Source organism: Cetorhinus maximus, chromosome 26 (genome assembly GCF_964194155.1).
Source record: "Cetorhinus maximus chromosome 26, sCetMax3.hap1.1, whole genome shotgun sequence".
NCBI classification, from domain to species: domain Eukaryota; kingdom Metazoa; phylum Chordata; class Chondrichthyes; order Lamniformes; family Cetorhinidae; genus Cetorhinus; species Cetorhinus maximus.
The window spans coordinates 11754640-11770639 of NC_135904.1; the positions used below are offsets into that span (position 1 = coordinate 11754640).

Sequence of the window (16000 nt, forward strand, 5' to 3'; positions counted from 1 at the left end):
ATACTTCATGCGTGTTGGAGACCTTTTCCTCTCGGTCAGAGATTTACAGCAGATAACATTTCTTTTTTTCTGCAAATGAAAAATTAAATGCATCCAAGGTTGCCCTCAATGTTCTCTGGTCTTGTTTTGATGCTTTTGAGACTCTTGTTTGGAGCCTCCTTTATTTTTCTGCTGTTTTCCCTGTGAAAGGTTTCTCAGTAGGGAGAATTTGGCTAACAACATTCTTGCTGTGGAAACAGACGGCAAAGACTTAAGCAATTGACAACAGAGCCAGGGAAGAAGCTATAGGACTTTCTTTTCTGCAGCAAGTTATTATAATCTGACATGCGCTGCCTGAAAGATTGATGGAAGCAGATGCAATAATAATATTCAGAAAGGAATTGGATAAGTAACTTGGAAGAAGTTTGCACGGTCATGGGAAAGAGCAGGGGATGGAGGCTGAACAGCACAGCCATGATGGGCCAAATGGCCTCCTTCATTGCTATATGATTCTATGCATCTCCTTTCCTGAAGATAATGGGATAGAGTTGTGACTGAGTTCCATGCAGATTCTTTCGCATCATATGGTCATTCTCCATTGATGTTAGATGGTTTGAGTGTCAGAAAATTGTTCAGTCATGGGAGTTTCATGGTCCCAATTTGTCAGTTTCTTGACATCCAGACACTCCACAATGTAATACACAGAAGCTTTCTGTTGCACTGTGACAAATGTACCACTCAGTCATGTTGTACTCTCTTTAGCTTTTGTTTCGATGCCTGTATGCGGTAATCAGGAGCAGAAGACCTGTGCTTCTTTCCTTCTGCATAGTCCAGAGGCACCATGCTCATTATAACTCCACCACCCCCTGCCCAGACCATCTCACTCACACATAACAATTTCTTTCTATCTCTCATGTGAAGGTTGGTGCCAATGATGCGCTAACACATTAGACAAAGTTACTGTCATACAACAGTCTTTCTTTATCTATTTTGTTGTGTGGAAGTAAGCAATTGATCATTCAAAGATAGGCTCCATGTTCCTCCCTGGTGCATCTTCACTATGCTAAAATGAAGATTAACAAGGACTAAAAGGGTTAAATTATGAGGACAGGTTACATAGATTAAGCTTGTGTTTGCTCAAGTGAGGATGATTAAGGGGTGATCTAATTGAGGTGGGTAACATGATTTTTGTTAGGGCAAATAGAGTGAAACTACTTCCTGTAGTGAGGGAGTTCAGAACAAGGGAATATGGCATTAATATTAGAGCTAGGCTGTTCTTTACACAAAGGATAGTGGAAATCAGGAACTCTCTCCCTCCCCAAAAAGCCGTTGAGGCTGAGGGTCAATCGAAAATTTCAAAGTTGAGACTAACTGTTAGGTACAGGTATTCAGGGAGATGGAGTCAAGATACAGATCGGTCATGGTCTAATTGAATGGTAGAACAGGCTCAAAAGGCTGAATGGCCTCCTCTTCTTATGTTGCCTCCAGGATGTCAAGACACTTGTAATCTTTCTCTGTTTTCCTTTCCTGCTTGACTTGGGATCCAGGCTTCTTGAGCAGTCGGTTTTTGGTTAGGATAATTGGGGAGACAGTTGGAGGCTGCAATGAGAGGGGGCAGGGTGTGCTTTAGGTTGGGTTGGCTAAGATGGATGACGTTCCTCATCTATATCCACCTGGTGAACGGGTTAATAAAGCGAATGAAGCTTCACATCCTTCAATGGAATTGTGTGAGAGCCTAGAAACATGAAGTGGGTAAGAGAAAATCTGTCATTAACAGCCTTGCCCTTGATGTTACGTTATTTAAAATTACATAGAATGTACAGCAACAGAAACAGGTCATTGGGCCCAGCTGGTTCCCTGCCTCCAGTCCAGCCTCCTCCCATCCCTTTTCATCTGTACCCTACCAGCAGATCCTCACGTTCCTCTCTTGCTCAGGCGTATCCACCTTGTGATTTATCCTCACTCACAGCGTTGCCCTGGATTATCAACTTTGCTCCTTCAGCTAGAATCCACAATGAGCGTGAAACCTCAGTAGCAGGGGCGTACAGCTGCGTGAGACAGTATCACACCACACACTGTGCCCAGCTACGCGTTAGAGAACGGTTGTTGCTATCTGACGAGTCCAAAAAATTGAGTGCAGATGCTGTAATGATTTTCATTATGGCTTCATAAGATCAGCATAGCTTTATCGATCGCATTTTAAATGTACCTGGGCAGCCTCAGAGCAACTGAGCTTTATTATCCAAATACCTTCTGTGTGTAAATGTAGCCTCTGGGTGAGAGGAGTGAAGTGGGACTCCTGCCAACATTTCTCCTTCTGTCTGCTGTCGTTTGCTCTTGCCCCTTGGAGAGGTGATTCAAACTGGGGTACCGATTCCACTGGCTCCCAGCTGCCGTGCTTCACCTGGAGGCACAGACAGGAAGGCAGCACAGCCAGACCTAATCTCTTTTCCCATTGCCCGCACAAATACCCTCTCCAGCAGCAGCCACTGAAGTCCGAGTCCTGAGAGCGGTGCAAACGTTTGAACAAGAATAAAAGACTTGCATTCATATAGCACCTGTCATGATCTCAGGATGTCCCAAAATGAAATACTTCTGAAGTGTAGTCTCTGTTGTAATGTAGGAAGGAGACTCAACTTCACCACAGGGGATGTGGACAAGGGGGGTGGGTGGGGGGGAAAGCATTCTGTTTATGTTTTTTTTAAATGACATTTTTTAAAAATGTTTGCTGTGAATTATGTCCTCATTAAGGGGAGGATTGCTGGAAATTTGGATCTTTAAGATGCAGAAAGTTGAAAACAACCCGCTAGATTCACAGAATAAAGCACCTTCTATTCTCCCTTAATCCACAAGCATGGAAACGCACCTCCTTTGAAACAATAAAGATTAACAAAGTCCACATGATGCTCAAACTAAAAGCAAAATGCAGCAGATGCTGGAAATCCGAAATATAAAAATGAAAATGCCGGAAGCATTTAGCAGGGTGGGCAGTATGTGCAGAGCAAGAGAGAGAGAAAGGTCAGCAATCTCGAGTGTTAACCCTTAGGAGGGTGATTTTAACATCAATGGCCAGATGGGATTTAGCTGTAACTCTCGTTTTACTTCCGGACCAATATTAACTTCAATGAAGAATAAAACTGCTCGGGGTGTAAAGCCACATTGTTCCCGATCCTGTCAGTATCCCAACCAGAGTATTAGATTAAAATCATTGCCTACATTTCTCTCTAGACAAATGCTGCCTAACCTGCTGAGCCTTTCTAGCAAATCCTGTTTTTATTTCCTACGATTTAAATTCTTGAACCAGCCTCCCATCTTCCACCCTCCATAAACTTAAAGGCATCCAAAACTCTGCCGCCCATGTCCTAATTCGCAGCAAGTCCCATTCGTCCATTGCCCACTGACTGACTTAAGTTTCCTCCTGGTTGAGCAACGCTTCAAGTTTAAAATTCTCATCCCTGTTTTCAGATCCTCCATGGCTTCACCTTTGCTTATCCCTGCAGCCCTCCGCCCCTCCGAGATCTCTGTGTTTCCCCCCAGTTTTGGCCTCTTGCACATCCCTGATTTGCCTCGCCACACCATAGGCGTTTATGCCTTTAGCTATCTGGGTCATAAGCTCTGGCATTCCTTCCCTAAACCTCTCCGCCTCTCTTCCCTCCTCTGGGACACTTCTGAAAACCTACCTTTGGCGAAGGTTTTGGTAATCTCTCCTGGTATCTGCTTATGTGGTTTGGTGTAAAATTCCGTTTGGTAAAACTATTGTGAAACACAAATGCAGGTTATTCCTTAGTATTTGTCTCAAACATTCTACGAACTTCATTAAGTTTTACTACACAGCTAAGCTTTCGAAAAAAAGGTCATTTGGGACAAAGTCTTGCTTTCCTCCTCTTCAAATGAAGATGAAAATATTTGGGAATTGAGGATAAAAGTAACATGTCTGCAAACAGGAGGCAGAGGTCAACAATTTCTAAAGCTTATCGAGAGGGAGGCATTGCCATCACTTCAAAGTTCAGCCTTTTTTATTTGATGCACTTTCTCTATGACGTTCTCACAGATTCTATGAATTCTGTCTCAAGGACACTGCAAGGAACATAGTCAGTTTACTGTGTTCATTGCTGTCTAGCTGACATCATAACTGGGCCTTGGGGGAGGTAGCACAGCTGTGTTTACTACAGTGCATGACTGCACAGAAATACCCACTTATGCTGCACCAGATGGAGTAGCCACAGTGATTTGCTCAGTTATCCATGTGGAACATATACTGATGCACCCTGGAACCCCCCAGTAAATACTGACATACTCCTGAGACACCCCCGGTAAATACTGGCATACTCCCCAGAGACCCCCAATAAATACTGACATACTCCCCAGAGACCCCCAGTAAATACTGACATACTCCCCAGAGACCCCCAGTAAATACTGACATACTCCCCAGAGACCCCCAGTAAATACTGACATACTCCCCAGAGACCCCCAGTAAATACTGACATACTCCCCAGAGACCCCCAGTAAATACTGACATACTCCCCAGAGACCCCCAGTAAATACTGACATACTCCCCAGAGACCCCCAGTAAATACTGACATACTCCCCAGAGACCCCCACTAAATACTGACATACTCCCCAGAGACCCCCAGTAAATACTGACATACTCCCCAGAGACCCCCACTAAATACTGACATACTCCCCAGAGACCCCCACTAAATACTGACATACTCCCCAGAGACCCCCACTAAATACTGACATACTCCCCAGAGACCCCCACTAAATACTGACATACCGCCATGGATCCCGTGTAAGCACTGACACACTGCTGAGGACACTCTGTAAATACTGACACACTCCCCAGAGACCCCCAGTAAATACTAACACACTCCCCAGAGACCCCCAGTAAATACTGACACACTCCCCAGAGACCCCAAGTAAATACTGACATACTCCCATGGACCCCTAGTAAATACTGACACACCCCCATGGATCCCGTGTAAACACTGGCGCACTGCTGAGGACACTCTGTAAATACTGACATACTCCCCAGAGACCCCCACTAAATACTGACATACTCCCCAGAGACCCCCACTAAATACTGACATACTCCCCAGAGACCCCCACTAAATACTGACATACCGCCATGGATCCCGTGTAAGCACTGACACACTGCTGAGGACACTCTGTAAATACTGACACACTCCCCAGAGACCCCCAGTAAATACTAACACACTCCCCAGAGACCCCCAGTAAATACTGACACACCCCCATGGATCCCGTGTAAACACTGGCACACTGCTGAGGACACTCTGTAAATACTGACACACTCCCCAGAGACCCCCAGTAAATACTAACACACTCCCCAGAGACCCCCAGTAAATACTGACACACCCCCATGGATCCCGTGTAAACACTGGCGCACTGCTGAGGACACTCTGTAAATACTGGGAAATCCATGTGGTCTCCTGGTTCACTCCTAGGGACTTCCTGTCTTTACTGACACACCCCGGGGATGTCCTATAAATACTGCCTTCCAGACTATAACAACTCACTGCTTGAAAACGTTCCCCCTCATCTGTCCTCAGGATCTTTTGTCAATCATCTTAAATCTGGGTCGTCTGGTCACTGACCCTCCTGCTAGTGAAAATAATTTCTCCCGACTAACTCTGAGCTGCTCATAATTTTGAATACGTCTAGTAGTGAGATGGAGGAACTGAAAGAAATCAGTATTAGTAGGGAAATGGTGTTGGGGAAATTGATGGGACTCAAGGTCGATAAATCCCCAGGGCCTGATAATCTAAATCCCAGAGTACTTAAGAAAGTGGCCCTAGAAATAGTGGATGCATTGGTGGTCATCTTCCGAGATTCTATAAACCCTGGAACAGTTCCTACAGATTGGAGGGTAGCTAATGTAACCCCACTATTTAAAAAGGGTGGTAGAGAGAAATCAGGGAATTATAGATAAGTCATCCAGAGTCCATTGTAAAAGATTTAATAGCTGCGCACTTGGAAAACAGTGGCAGAATCGGACAGAGTCAGCATGGATTTATGAAAGGGAAATCATGCTTGACAAATCTACTGGAATTTTTCGAGGATGTAACTAGTGGAGTTGATGAGGGGGAGCCAGTGGATGTGGTTTATTTGGACTTTCAGAAGGCTTTCAACAAAGTCCCACATAAGAGATTAGTGTGTAAAATTAAAGCGCATGGGATTGGGGGTAGTGGATTGAGATGGATAGAAAACTGGTTGGCAGACAGGAAACAAAGAGTAGGAATGAACGGGTCTTTTTCCAAATGGCAGGCAGTGACTAGTGGGGTACCGCAGGGATCGGTGCTGGGACCCCAGCTATTCACAATATATGTTAATGATTTAGATGAGGGAGCTAAATCATAACATCTCCAAATTTGCAGATGACACAAAGCTGGGTGGGAGGGTGAGCTGTGAGGAGGACGCAGAGATGCTTCAGTGTGATTTGGACAAGCTGAGTGAGTGGGTAAATGCATGGTAGATGCAGTATAATGTGGATAAATGTGAGGTTATCCACTTTGGTAGCAAAAATAGGAAGGCAGATTATTATCTGAATGGCTATAAATTGAGAGAGGGGAATGTGCAATGAGACCTGGGTGTCCTTGTACACCAGTTGCTGAAGGTAAGCATGCAGGTGCAGCAGGCGGTAAAGAAGGCAAATGGTATGTTGGCCTTCATAGCCAGAGGATTCGAGTACAGGAGCAGGGATGTCTTGCTGCAATTATACAGGGCCTTGGTGAGACCACACCTGGAATATTGTGTGCAGTTTTGGTCTCCTTATCTGAGGAAGGATGTTCTTGCTATAGAGGGAGTGCAGCGAAGGTTTACCAGACTGATTCCTGGGATGGCAGGACTGACATATGAGGAGAGATTGAGTCGGTTAGGAATATATTCGCTGGAGTTCAGAAGAATGAGGGGGGATCTCATAGAAACCTATAAAATTCTAACAGGACTAGACGGGGTAGATGCAGGAAGGGTGTTCCTGATAGTGGGGGAGTCCAGAACCAGGGGTCACAGTCTGAGGACATGAGGTAAACCATTTAGGACTGAGATGAGGAGAAATTTCTTCACCCAGAGAGTGGTGAGTCTGTGGAATTTGCTACCACAGAAAGTATTTGAGGCCAAAACATTGTATGTTTTCAGGAAGGAGTTAGATATAGCTCTTGGGGCGAAAGGGATCAAAGGATATGGGGAGAAAGCGGGAGCAGGCTGTTGAGTTGGATGATCAGCCATGATCATAATGAATGGCGGAGCAGGCTCGAAGGGCCGAATGGCCTACTCCTGCTCCTATTTTCTATGTTTCTATGTAAATCTTCCCTTAACCATCCCAGCTCTCAGAACAATCCCAGCTTTTCTAGTCTCTTGACACTAATGGTTCTACTGATCCTGCGACTGTTTGGCTCGAAGGCCCAGTGGTCTTTCACATTTGGACACTAACACTCTTCTATTATTGTATCAGGAAGACCTCAAGATAACACATCACGCTGACAACACACTGACAAGCTTCTGCAAATGGCAAAAAAAGATCAACATTAAAGGAGACAATCACCCCACACACCATGATGTGGCTCTCCTGCTCACACGGTAAGAAGATGGAGCATGACTCACAGCCGACAACAGTGATAATTAGGCTCAATTTTCTTGTCTTTTGGCCTATTCCTTTGGAACCACTTGTGACCTATGTGAACTTTAACCAGCCCCATTATTTTTCACATTATCCAGAACCTGCAGTCAATATTTTTCTCAAATCTCTGGCTATTGCACATTTTTTTCTTACTCCAGTTCTGAATTTTAAAAAGCGTAAGTTCTTAATGATTCCGTAAAAATTTTCCCCCAGGTGACAATTACCAATAGGAATGTCAAATAAAATAAATGGTATTGAGAATAATTGGACTACAATTTCCATGTGTAATTCCTGCAAACAGGAGCTCATCAGGAAATGTTCCTGAAGAAGACATTGACCTGTTACATCTTACTCTGTTGATATCACTGTTGATGCTGAGTGACCACTGACTCAAGGTCACGATTCTCATCTCTGAGGTTGCAGAGTTGGTTCCAGACTCCACTCCAGTCATCCGTTGCGAGTGGTGACCATCTCTGTAGACTGGGTCAATTTCCAGTGGGGATTTGTGCATCCAATGGATTTGATTGCTTCCACCACCCCTTCATCCTCCTATTCCAATCCCTCCCTATCTCTGTGACCTCCTCACTGACAATATTCCCTGTCATAATCCGGAAAGCCAGGTGATGAACGATACAACTAGAGCCTTAATTTAACACCCTTTATAAGCTTTACAGAGATACACGTTACAAATGTGCACCTCCAAACCCAACCATAGTTTCAGCCTTGTTCCTTTATATGCTCTTTTATAAACCAAATGAACAAATGTTTTTTTTTAACTCATTTATGTGATGTGGGCTTCGCTGGCTAGGCCAACATTTATTGCCCATCCATCAATGTAAACTAATTAACTAATTGAAAGCCCCTTAAAGGGGCATTGTAACAAAAGACGCCAGATCCACAGCAATGTGATTGCCTCCTAACTGCCATCTGTAATGGTGTGGCAAGCCACTCGATTCAAGGGCAATTAGGGATGGGCAACAAATGCTGGCCTTACCAGTGACACCCACATCCAATGAACAAATTTAAAAAAAACTTGCTCCTTTATAACTCATTTGAGCACTTGCTCCTTTATATAGGAGCGCAACTGAATCTCCAATTAATGCCTACCACCTAAATGCAATTAGATGCTCAATTAATGTACGATTAATCGTCCCCGACCTCTGCATTCTTCTAATTCCAACCTCTTGTGCATCCCTCACTTGCATCATTCCACCATCGGTGGCCATGCCTTCAGCTGCCTGTGCCCTAAGATCTGGAATTCCCTCCCTAAACCTCTCTGCCTCTCCACTTCTCTCTCTCTTAAAGACATTCCTTAAAGCCTCCTTTTTTGGTTCAGTGTTAAATTTTGTGATCGCACTCCTGCGCTCTATAAACGTATTGTGAAGTGTGTCACTGTGAACATGCTACAATCAGGAAGAGATGAGGAACCTGAAGACACTTGGTGTCCGTGGACCTGTTTTCCAGCAGAGCTCAGCACCTTCGTGACAAGGAGAATTGGAAGGGATGGTTGATTTCCTGGGTGAATGTGGGAAATCCATCCCAGGATAAATCCTTACTTCTCCTTTGCTAGAAGCTGGCCAATGATGAAAAATTCAAGAAGCACTGATACCGTATAGTAATTGGATCATTAGCTAATGACCCTTAACTCAAGCCCAACATTTCGCTGTTGGGTTCCGTTAGTTTTGTGTAGCTTTGTTAGCGTCCTGTTAGCAGCAGAAGCATTCCATGTCAATTTCAGTATTGCACTCCCAACAAACTCAGCATCAATTTGCCAAGAATCAGTCAGGATTTCTGGAGACTGCAGATTAAAACCAGGAAGGTAACAACCCTTCAACCCACAATCCATTAAATCCACAATCCAATCCCAACAGGAAATTCAGAGCCAAAGAATAAGTAGTACACACAAAATTTAATTAGGCTTATACATCATGCTGCCCTCTCTGGAGCATTCCCGACAGAATAAGCATTAAATTTCATCCTTTCAGCCTCAAAAATAAAAATGCATCAATTCAGAATCCAATGCAGGAGGAGTGAATAGGAACTGGTTCACTCCACAGGAATTCTATCAAAATGGGAGTAATGAGTGAAAGTCAGGTCCATTGGAATTTTGTCCAGTGGGAAAGGGTTTGATCCGTTGGAATTCTGTACAGTGGGAGTGAATGGGAAGGGGTTTGATCTTTTAGAATCCGACACAATGGGAGTGAATGGTGCAAATTTCATCCATCAGAATTTTATTGAGTGGAAGTGAACGGGAAAGGGTTTAATCCATTGGAATGAATGACCATGAATGAATCCCTGAAGCGAATTAAACTTACCGGAGTGTATAGGAAGTTAACACGGTTTTATTTTTGAGAGGTTTTATTACTTTTTTATGCCTGTGTTTTAATCATATACTGGGACAGTATAACCAACGATAGCATCTTATAAATCACCCCCTTAGGTAGAAAAATGTCTTGGAGCACTTTCTAGAGGGGACGTCTGAAACAGGAAAATGTAGAGGTGGGAGCTGATGACAGTTTAAACAATAGGATGTGCGGAGGCTTTTGGAAGAATCGAGGGGTAGTGAGTGAAATGATTTTGGGAGCAAGCAGGGGAGCAGTAAGTGAAAGTTCACAGATGATTCCTTTAGTAACTCATTGGAGCAAATCTACATTCAGCAACCATACTGACATGATTAATGTGTGATTTTGCCATCAATTGCTACAACCCTGAGCTCAGTTAGTGAAGGCTGTGCAGATTAAAGATTTTTTTGAACATTATGAAATTATCATTTTAATTATATTTTTATATGTAAAAAATGATACATTTTGCAATACATTGTTATATGTTAAATAGTTAGATTAACAATGTGCATTGTGCAGGATGAGTATCTGGTGTACATAGTGAGAATAATGAGTGTTGGAGTGTGACGTGCCTTGTGAGTGACCCAGGGATCTGTTGACACTGTTCATTACAGTGGGTTTATGGGTCACAATGAGGAAACCTCCAGGTGTGCAATGGGCTGCTAGTCAGTTCCTGGTTGAGGACTAGGGTCGGAGATGGGATTGTTTAGCAGCACAAAACGGGAGATCTTCTCACTTCATCTATTGTCGAATAATTTCACCCCTGAGCTCTCCTGTTGACTTAAGCCTCAGTGAGAAGCAGAGTTTTAAATGTCGTTTCTCTTGTGCTGACAAGGAAGGATATCTGTGCCGGAATGAACCGTCCATGTGAGACTCTGGGATTGTCACACGTCTCTGGAATGTGTCAACCCCACAGGAGCTGCAGCATCAATGAGGACTCGGGTCTTCCGTTGGCATTCACCATCGCACACGAGCTCGGGCACAAGTAAGTCTAGCAACACGCGCTCATAACTCTTACCATTCTCAGCAGCTGCTGATCAGGAGGCTAAGTTCTCTGAGGTCAGTTTAGGTATTGGCCATGGTTCTGTGGTTAATGTTAAACCTCTTACAGCCAGTTGGCAAAGGAGGAGATCAGAAGTCAATCTTTACTCAGTTTTAAATTTATTCACAAAGTGAGACATTACAAATGTATAGCTCCTAACGCTACAACCCACCATCAGTGTTAATCAGTGTCTCTTTATACTCTTTGCAGTAAATGATAAATGAACAATGGGGGGAGTTGATGGCATAGTGGTATTATCACTGGTCTGATAATCCAGACGCCCTGGATAATGCTTTGGGGACCCGGGTGTGAATCCCACCATGGCAGAGGTGGAATTTGAATTCAATAAAAATTCAATTAAAAGTCTAATGATGACTATGAAACACGGAGTCATAGAAGTCTACAGCACAGAAAAAGGCCCTTCAACCCATTGAGTCAGTGCCAGTCAAACAAGTACCTAACTATTCTAATCCCATTTCCAGCACTAGGCCCATAGCCTTATATGCCAAGGCATCGTAAGTGCACATCCAAATACTTCTTAAATGTTATGAGGGTTTCTACCTCTACCACCTTTCAGGCAGTGAGTTCCAGACTCCCACCACCCTCTGGGGGAAAAAATTCTCCCTCGCATCCCCTCTAAACCTCCTGCCCCTCACCTTAAATCTATGCCCCCTGGTTATTGATCCCTCCGCCAAGGGGAAAAGTTCCTTCCTGTCTACCCTATCTATGCCCCTCATAATTTTATATACCTCAATCATGTCCCCCCCAATCTCCTCTGCTCCAGGGAAAATAACCCCAGCCTATCCAAACTCTCCTCATAACTAAAACTCTCCATGCCAGGCAACATCCTGGTAAATCTCCTCTGCACTCTCTCTGGTGCAATCACATCCTTCCTATAATGCGGATTCCAGAACTGCACGCAGTACTCTAGCAGTGGCCTAACCAGCGTTTTATACAGTTCCAGCATAACCTCCCTGCTCTTATATGCTATGCCTCGGCTAATAAAGGCAAGTATCCCATATGCCTTCTTAACCACCTTATCTACCTGTCCCGCTACCTTAAGTGGACATGCACACCAAGGTCCCCCGATCCTCGGTACTTCCCAGGGTCCTACCATTCATCGTGTATTCCCGAAACAATTGTTGTAAAACCCATCTGATTCACTAATGCCCTTTAGGGAAGGAAATCTGCTGTCCTTACTGCTGTGACTCCAGATCCACAATAATGTGAACAAAGTCAATTCGGGATGGGCAATAAATGCTGCCCTAGCCAGCGACATCTACATCCTGTGAACCAATAAGAGAAAGCTAATTAACAACCCCTTAAAGTGTTAGTGAAACAAAAACGACAAAGGCAATTTATCAAATTAAATTAAAATAACGTTCCCAGAACTGATGATGCTTCAGCCAGATAAACAACTTATAGTCATTTAGTAGCACAGAGTTGCTGAAAAAAAGAGACATCTTGCACGCATCAGGACAGCGTAGCAGGGCAACAACAATTTATATTGCATGAGATGAGAGCGCTGATTGGTAGGCAAGTGGACTCTGATTGGTGAAGACGTTGCAATGGAGAATGGAGCATGGAGCAATTAGCTGCCCAGCTTTGTTCAAATTCAAACCGGGCAGGTTGACTCTGAGTGATCATGGCATTGCCCTGGGGAATGAACCAGGGAATGACTGTTCCCTAGACTTCTGTTTAGATGAAAAAGGTGCAAAGTGTAGGCATGTTTCTTCTGTCTGCAAAGGTCAGGGACCTGTGTGTGAATATATGTGGCTTTTAGCTTCTACGTGAGCCATACTATGAGCTCGACTGACAATCTTAAATTGGTTCTCAGTGTAATTCTTAGCACAATCAGTGTTGTTTAGTAGGTATTGTCCAATCGCGGAATCACATCTGATGTTGTCCCCGATTCATTCTCTGATTCACCAAAAGCTTAGACAGCATGTCTCTTTTTTCAACAATAAACAACTAATTAACAAGTTAACAGCCCCTTAAAGAAGCGCTGTAACAAAAATCAAAACTTTAAAGGAAGCTTATTTAAATTACAATAATATTTTGGGGGGAGGTGATGCACTCCTGCCCCTGTGACACCCACCAGTTGTGAGTGTCTCTTTATACTCTTTTGAGTATCAATTAGAACAAATAGACAAATAATTAAATCATCAAACCCTGAAAGGAAACTTATCAAAGTTAAATTAAAATGTTGTTTTGGGGGCTGATGATTCACTCCAGCCCCTCCCACACCTGCAGGTTGCAGAAGGCCGTGAGTGTATAGGTGGCATTGCATGCTCCCCCTCCAGGGACACCCAGGCACAGACATAACCACAGAAGAGAGAGGCAGACAGTTGGGTTGAACAACCCTCTCAACCGTCTGCTACCTGGACCTGTTTATAGCCACCTTGGCCAGGCCTAGGAGCGGGCTAACAAGCAGGCCCTCCAATCAGCCTGCCCCCACTCCGCACCAGGTGTCCAAAGGTCAGGAGCATGGGCTGAAGCGCAAGCAAAATGTGAGGCGCAGCCCCCGCAGGTAGTGGAAAAGGGGCTACAATTTCAGACAACCTATGTAAACGTGGAACATGGACTCCTCAAGGCTGCAGAAAATACAGGTGGCCTGGGAGTGTTTTTTTATTCATTCACGGGATGTGGGCTTTGCTGGCTGGGCCAGCATTTATTGCCCATCCCTAGTTGCCCTTGAGAAGGTGGTGGTGAGCTGCCTTCTTCGTGGTATGGATACACCCACGGTGCTGTTAGGGAAGGAGTTCCAGGACTTTGACCCAGCGACAGTGAAGGAACGGCGATATATTTCCAAGTCAGGATGGTGAGTGGCCTGCAGGGGAACTTCCAGGTGGTGGTGTTCCCATCTATCTGCTGCCCTTGTCCTTTTAAATGATAGTGGTTGTGGGTTTGGAAGGTGCTGTTTAAGGAGCTTTGGTGAATTCCTGCAGTGCATCTTGTAGATGGTACACACTGCTGCCACTGCATTGATGGTGGAGGGAGTGAATGTTTAAGGTGGTGGATGGGGTGCCAATCAAACGGGCTGCTTTGTCCTGGACACTGTCGAGCTTCTTGAATGTTGCGGGAGCTGCACTCATCCAGGCACGTGGGGAGTATTCCATCACACTCCTGACTTGTGCCTTGTAGATGGTGGACAGGCTTTGGGGAGTCAGGAGGTGAGTTACTCGCTGCAGAATTCCTAGCCTCTGACCTGCTTCTGTAGCCACAGTCTGTGAACCATCTTAATTCTCTGTTGCGTGGGACTGCTGCAGCATCACCACCCCCCATGCCAAATTCTCGATGGTAATGGGGAGGATTCCCAAGTAGAGCGCCTCCCACTGGGGCCTTTGCCACTGCCAGAGGGCAGGACGGAAATGCCACAACATTCCCGGAAGGCCGACAAGGGCGAGTGTGTCTTTATACTTTTGAGTAACCAAAAAATATTAAACTAGTTAACAAATTAACTAATAAACAAGTTAACAGCCCCTTAAAGGAGTGCTGTAACTAAAACACAAGACTTTTACACGAAACTTAGAAAATTAAATTAAAATGTCAATTCCGGGAATAATGGTTCACTCCCACCCCTGGGGTGCCCCAGAAGGCCTCAAGCGTACCAGTGGACACAGCACGCCCCCTGCCCAGGGTCACTCGGGCACAAACGTAGCCGCAGAAGAGAGGCAGACAGTCAGGTCTAATTACCCCCTCCACGGCCCACTACCTGGACCTGTTAATGGCCCCCTTGGCCAATACTCAAGAAGCAGACCCACAAGGAAGTCCACCGCAACCCCCTCTCCCCCCACCGGGTGGGTGTGTCTCTTTATAACTCTTGTAACTCTTTTGAGTCAAAACAATTAACTAAATTAACAATAACAAGGGAGAAATCAAGCACAGCCCCTAAGTCAGGTCAGCTGTAAAATCAAGGAAAAACTTTAAAGGAACCTTACAAACATCAAACTAAGATGTGATTAAAGGGGTGTGTCTCTTTATAACTCTTTTGAGTCAAAACAATAAACTAAATGAACAAAAACAAGGGAGAAATCAAGCACAGCCCCTAAGTCAGGTCAGCTGTAAAATCAAGGAAAAAACTTTAAAGGAACCTTACAAACATCAAACTAAGATGTGATTAAAGGGGTGTGTCTCTTTATATGTGCACAAGTAATTATCCAACGAGTGCCCCCCACCTGCATACACTTAACATTAATTTATACAATTAACAATTAACACTCTCAACTGAGCCCAAAGGTTGTGGGTTCAAGTCCCACTCCAGAGACTTGAGCACAAGATCCCAGTTGATGCTCACAGTGCAGTACTGACGGAGTTGGAGGTGGGTTCCTTTAAATGAGACATTAAACTGGCTGAAGTAAAAGATCCCACGGCACTATGTTGAAGAGGAGCAGAGGAGTTCTGGCCAACATTTAACCTCTAACAAACAGCAGAAAAACAGATTGTTCAACTCATTGCTGTTTGTGGGATCTTGTGCATAAATCAGCTGTTGCATTTCCTACATGACAACAATGACTACACTTCAAAAGTATTTAATTGACTATAAATCACTTTGGGATGCCCTGAGTGGTGAAAGCACAGGAGAAATACAAATCTTTCCTTCTTTCAATTGTAACCTATCTACCACTGTCTTAAAGTCTTAAAATAAGGGACCTTATTTAAGATGGAGATGAGGAGAAATTTTTTCATTCAAAGGATCATGAGATTTTGGAACTCTCTTCCCCAGAGAGCGGAGAAGGCAGGGTCATTGAATGTTTTTAAGGCAGAGGTAAATAGATTCTTCACTAACAAGGGAGTCAAAAGGTTATTGGGGGTGAACAGGAAAATGGAGTTGAGGCCAAAATCAGATCAGCCGCGCTCTTTTTGAATGGCGGAGCAGGCTCGAGGGGTCGAATGGCCTACTCCTGCTCCTGATTCGTACGCTCGGATGTAACCTGGGAATTGCCTGTGTGACAGCTCAGTGCCAAGGCACGTGTACCCAGCTTCAGGTTAAAGCAATGA

At 44.4% G+C, this 16000-nt stretch overlaps 1 protein-coding gene across 1 annotated transcript in view; it reads left to right on the top strand.

Moving 5' to 3' along the window:
* The window catches only part of LOC144668280 (A disintegrin and metalloproteinase with thrombospondin motifs 7-like), a 171734-nt gene that overhangs the window by 39028 nt on the left and 116706 nt on the right, over positions 1-16000 (top strand). The window contains exons 6-7 of the mRNA XM_078530110.1: positions 7451-7575; positions 10793-10942. Coding sequence (XP_078386236.1) covers positions 7451-7575; positions 10793-10942 — 275 coding nt within the window. The remainder of the gene's footprint in view (positions 1-7450; positions 7576-10792; positions 10943-16000) is intronic.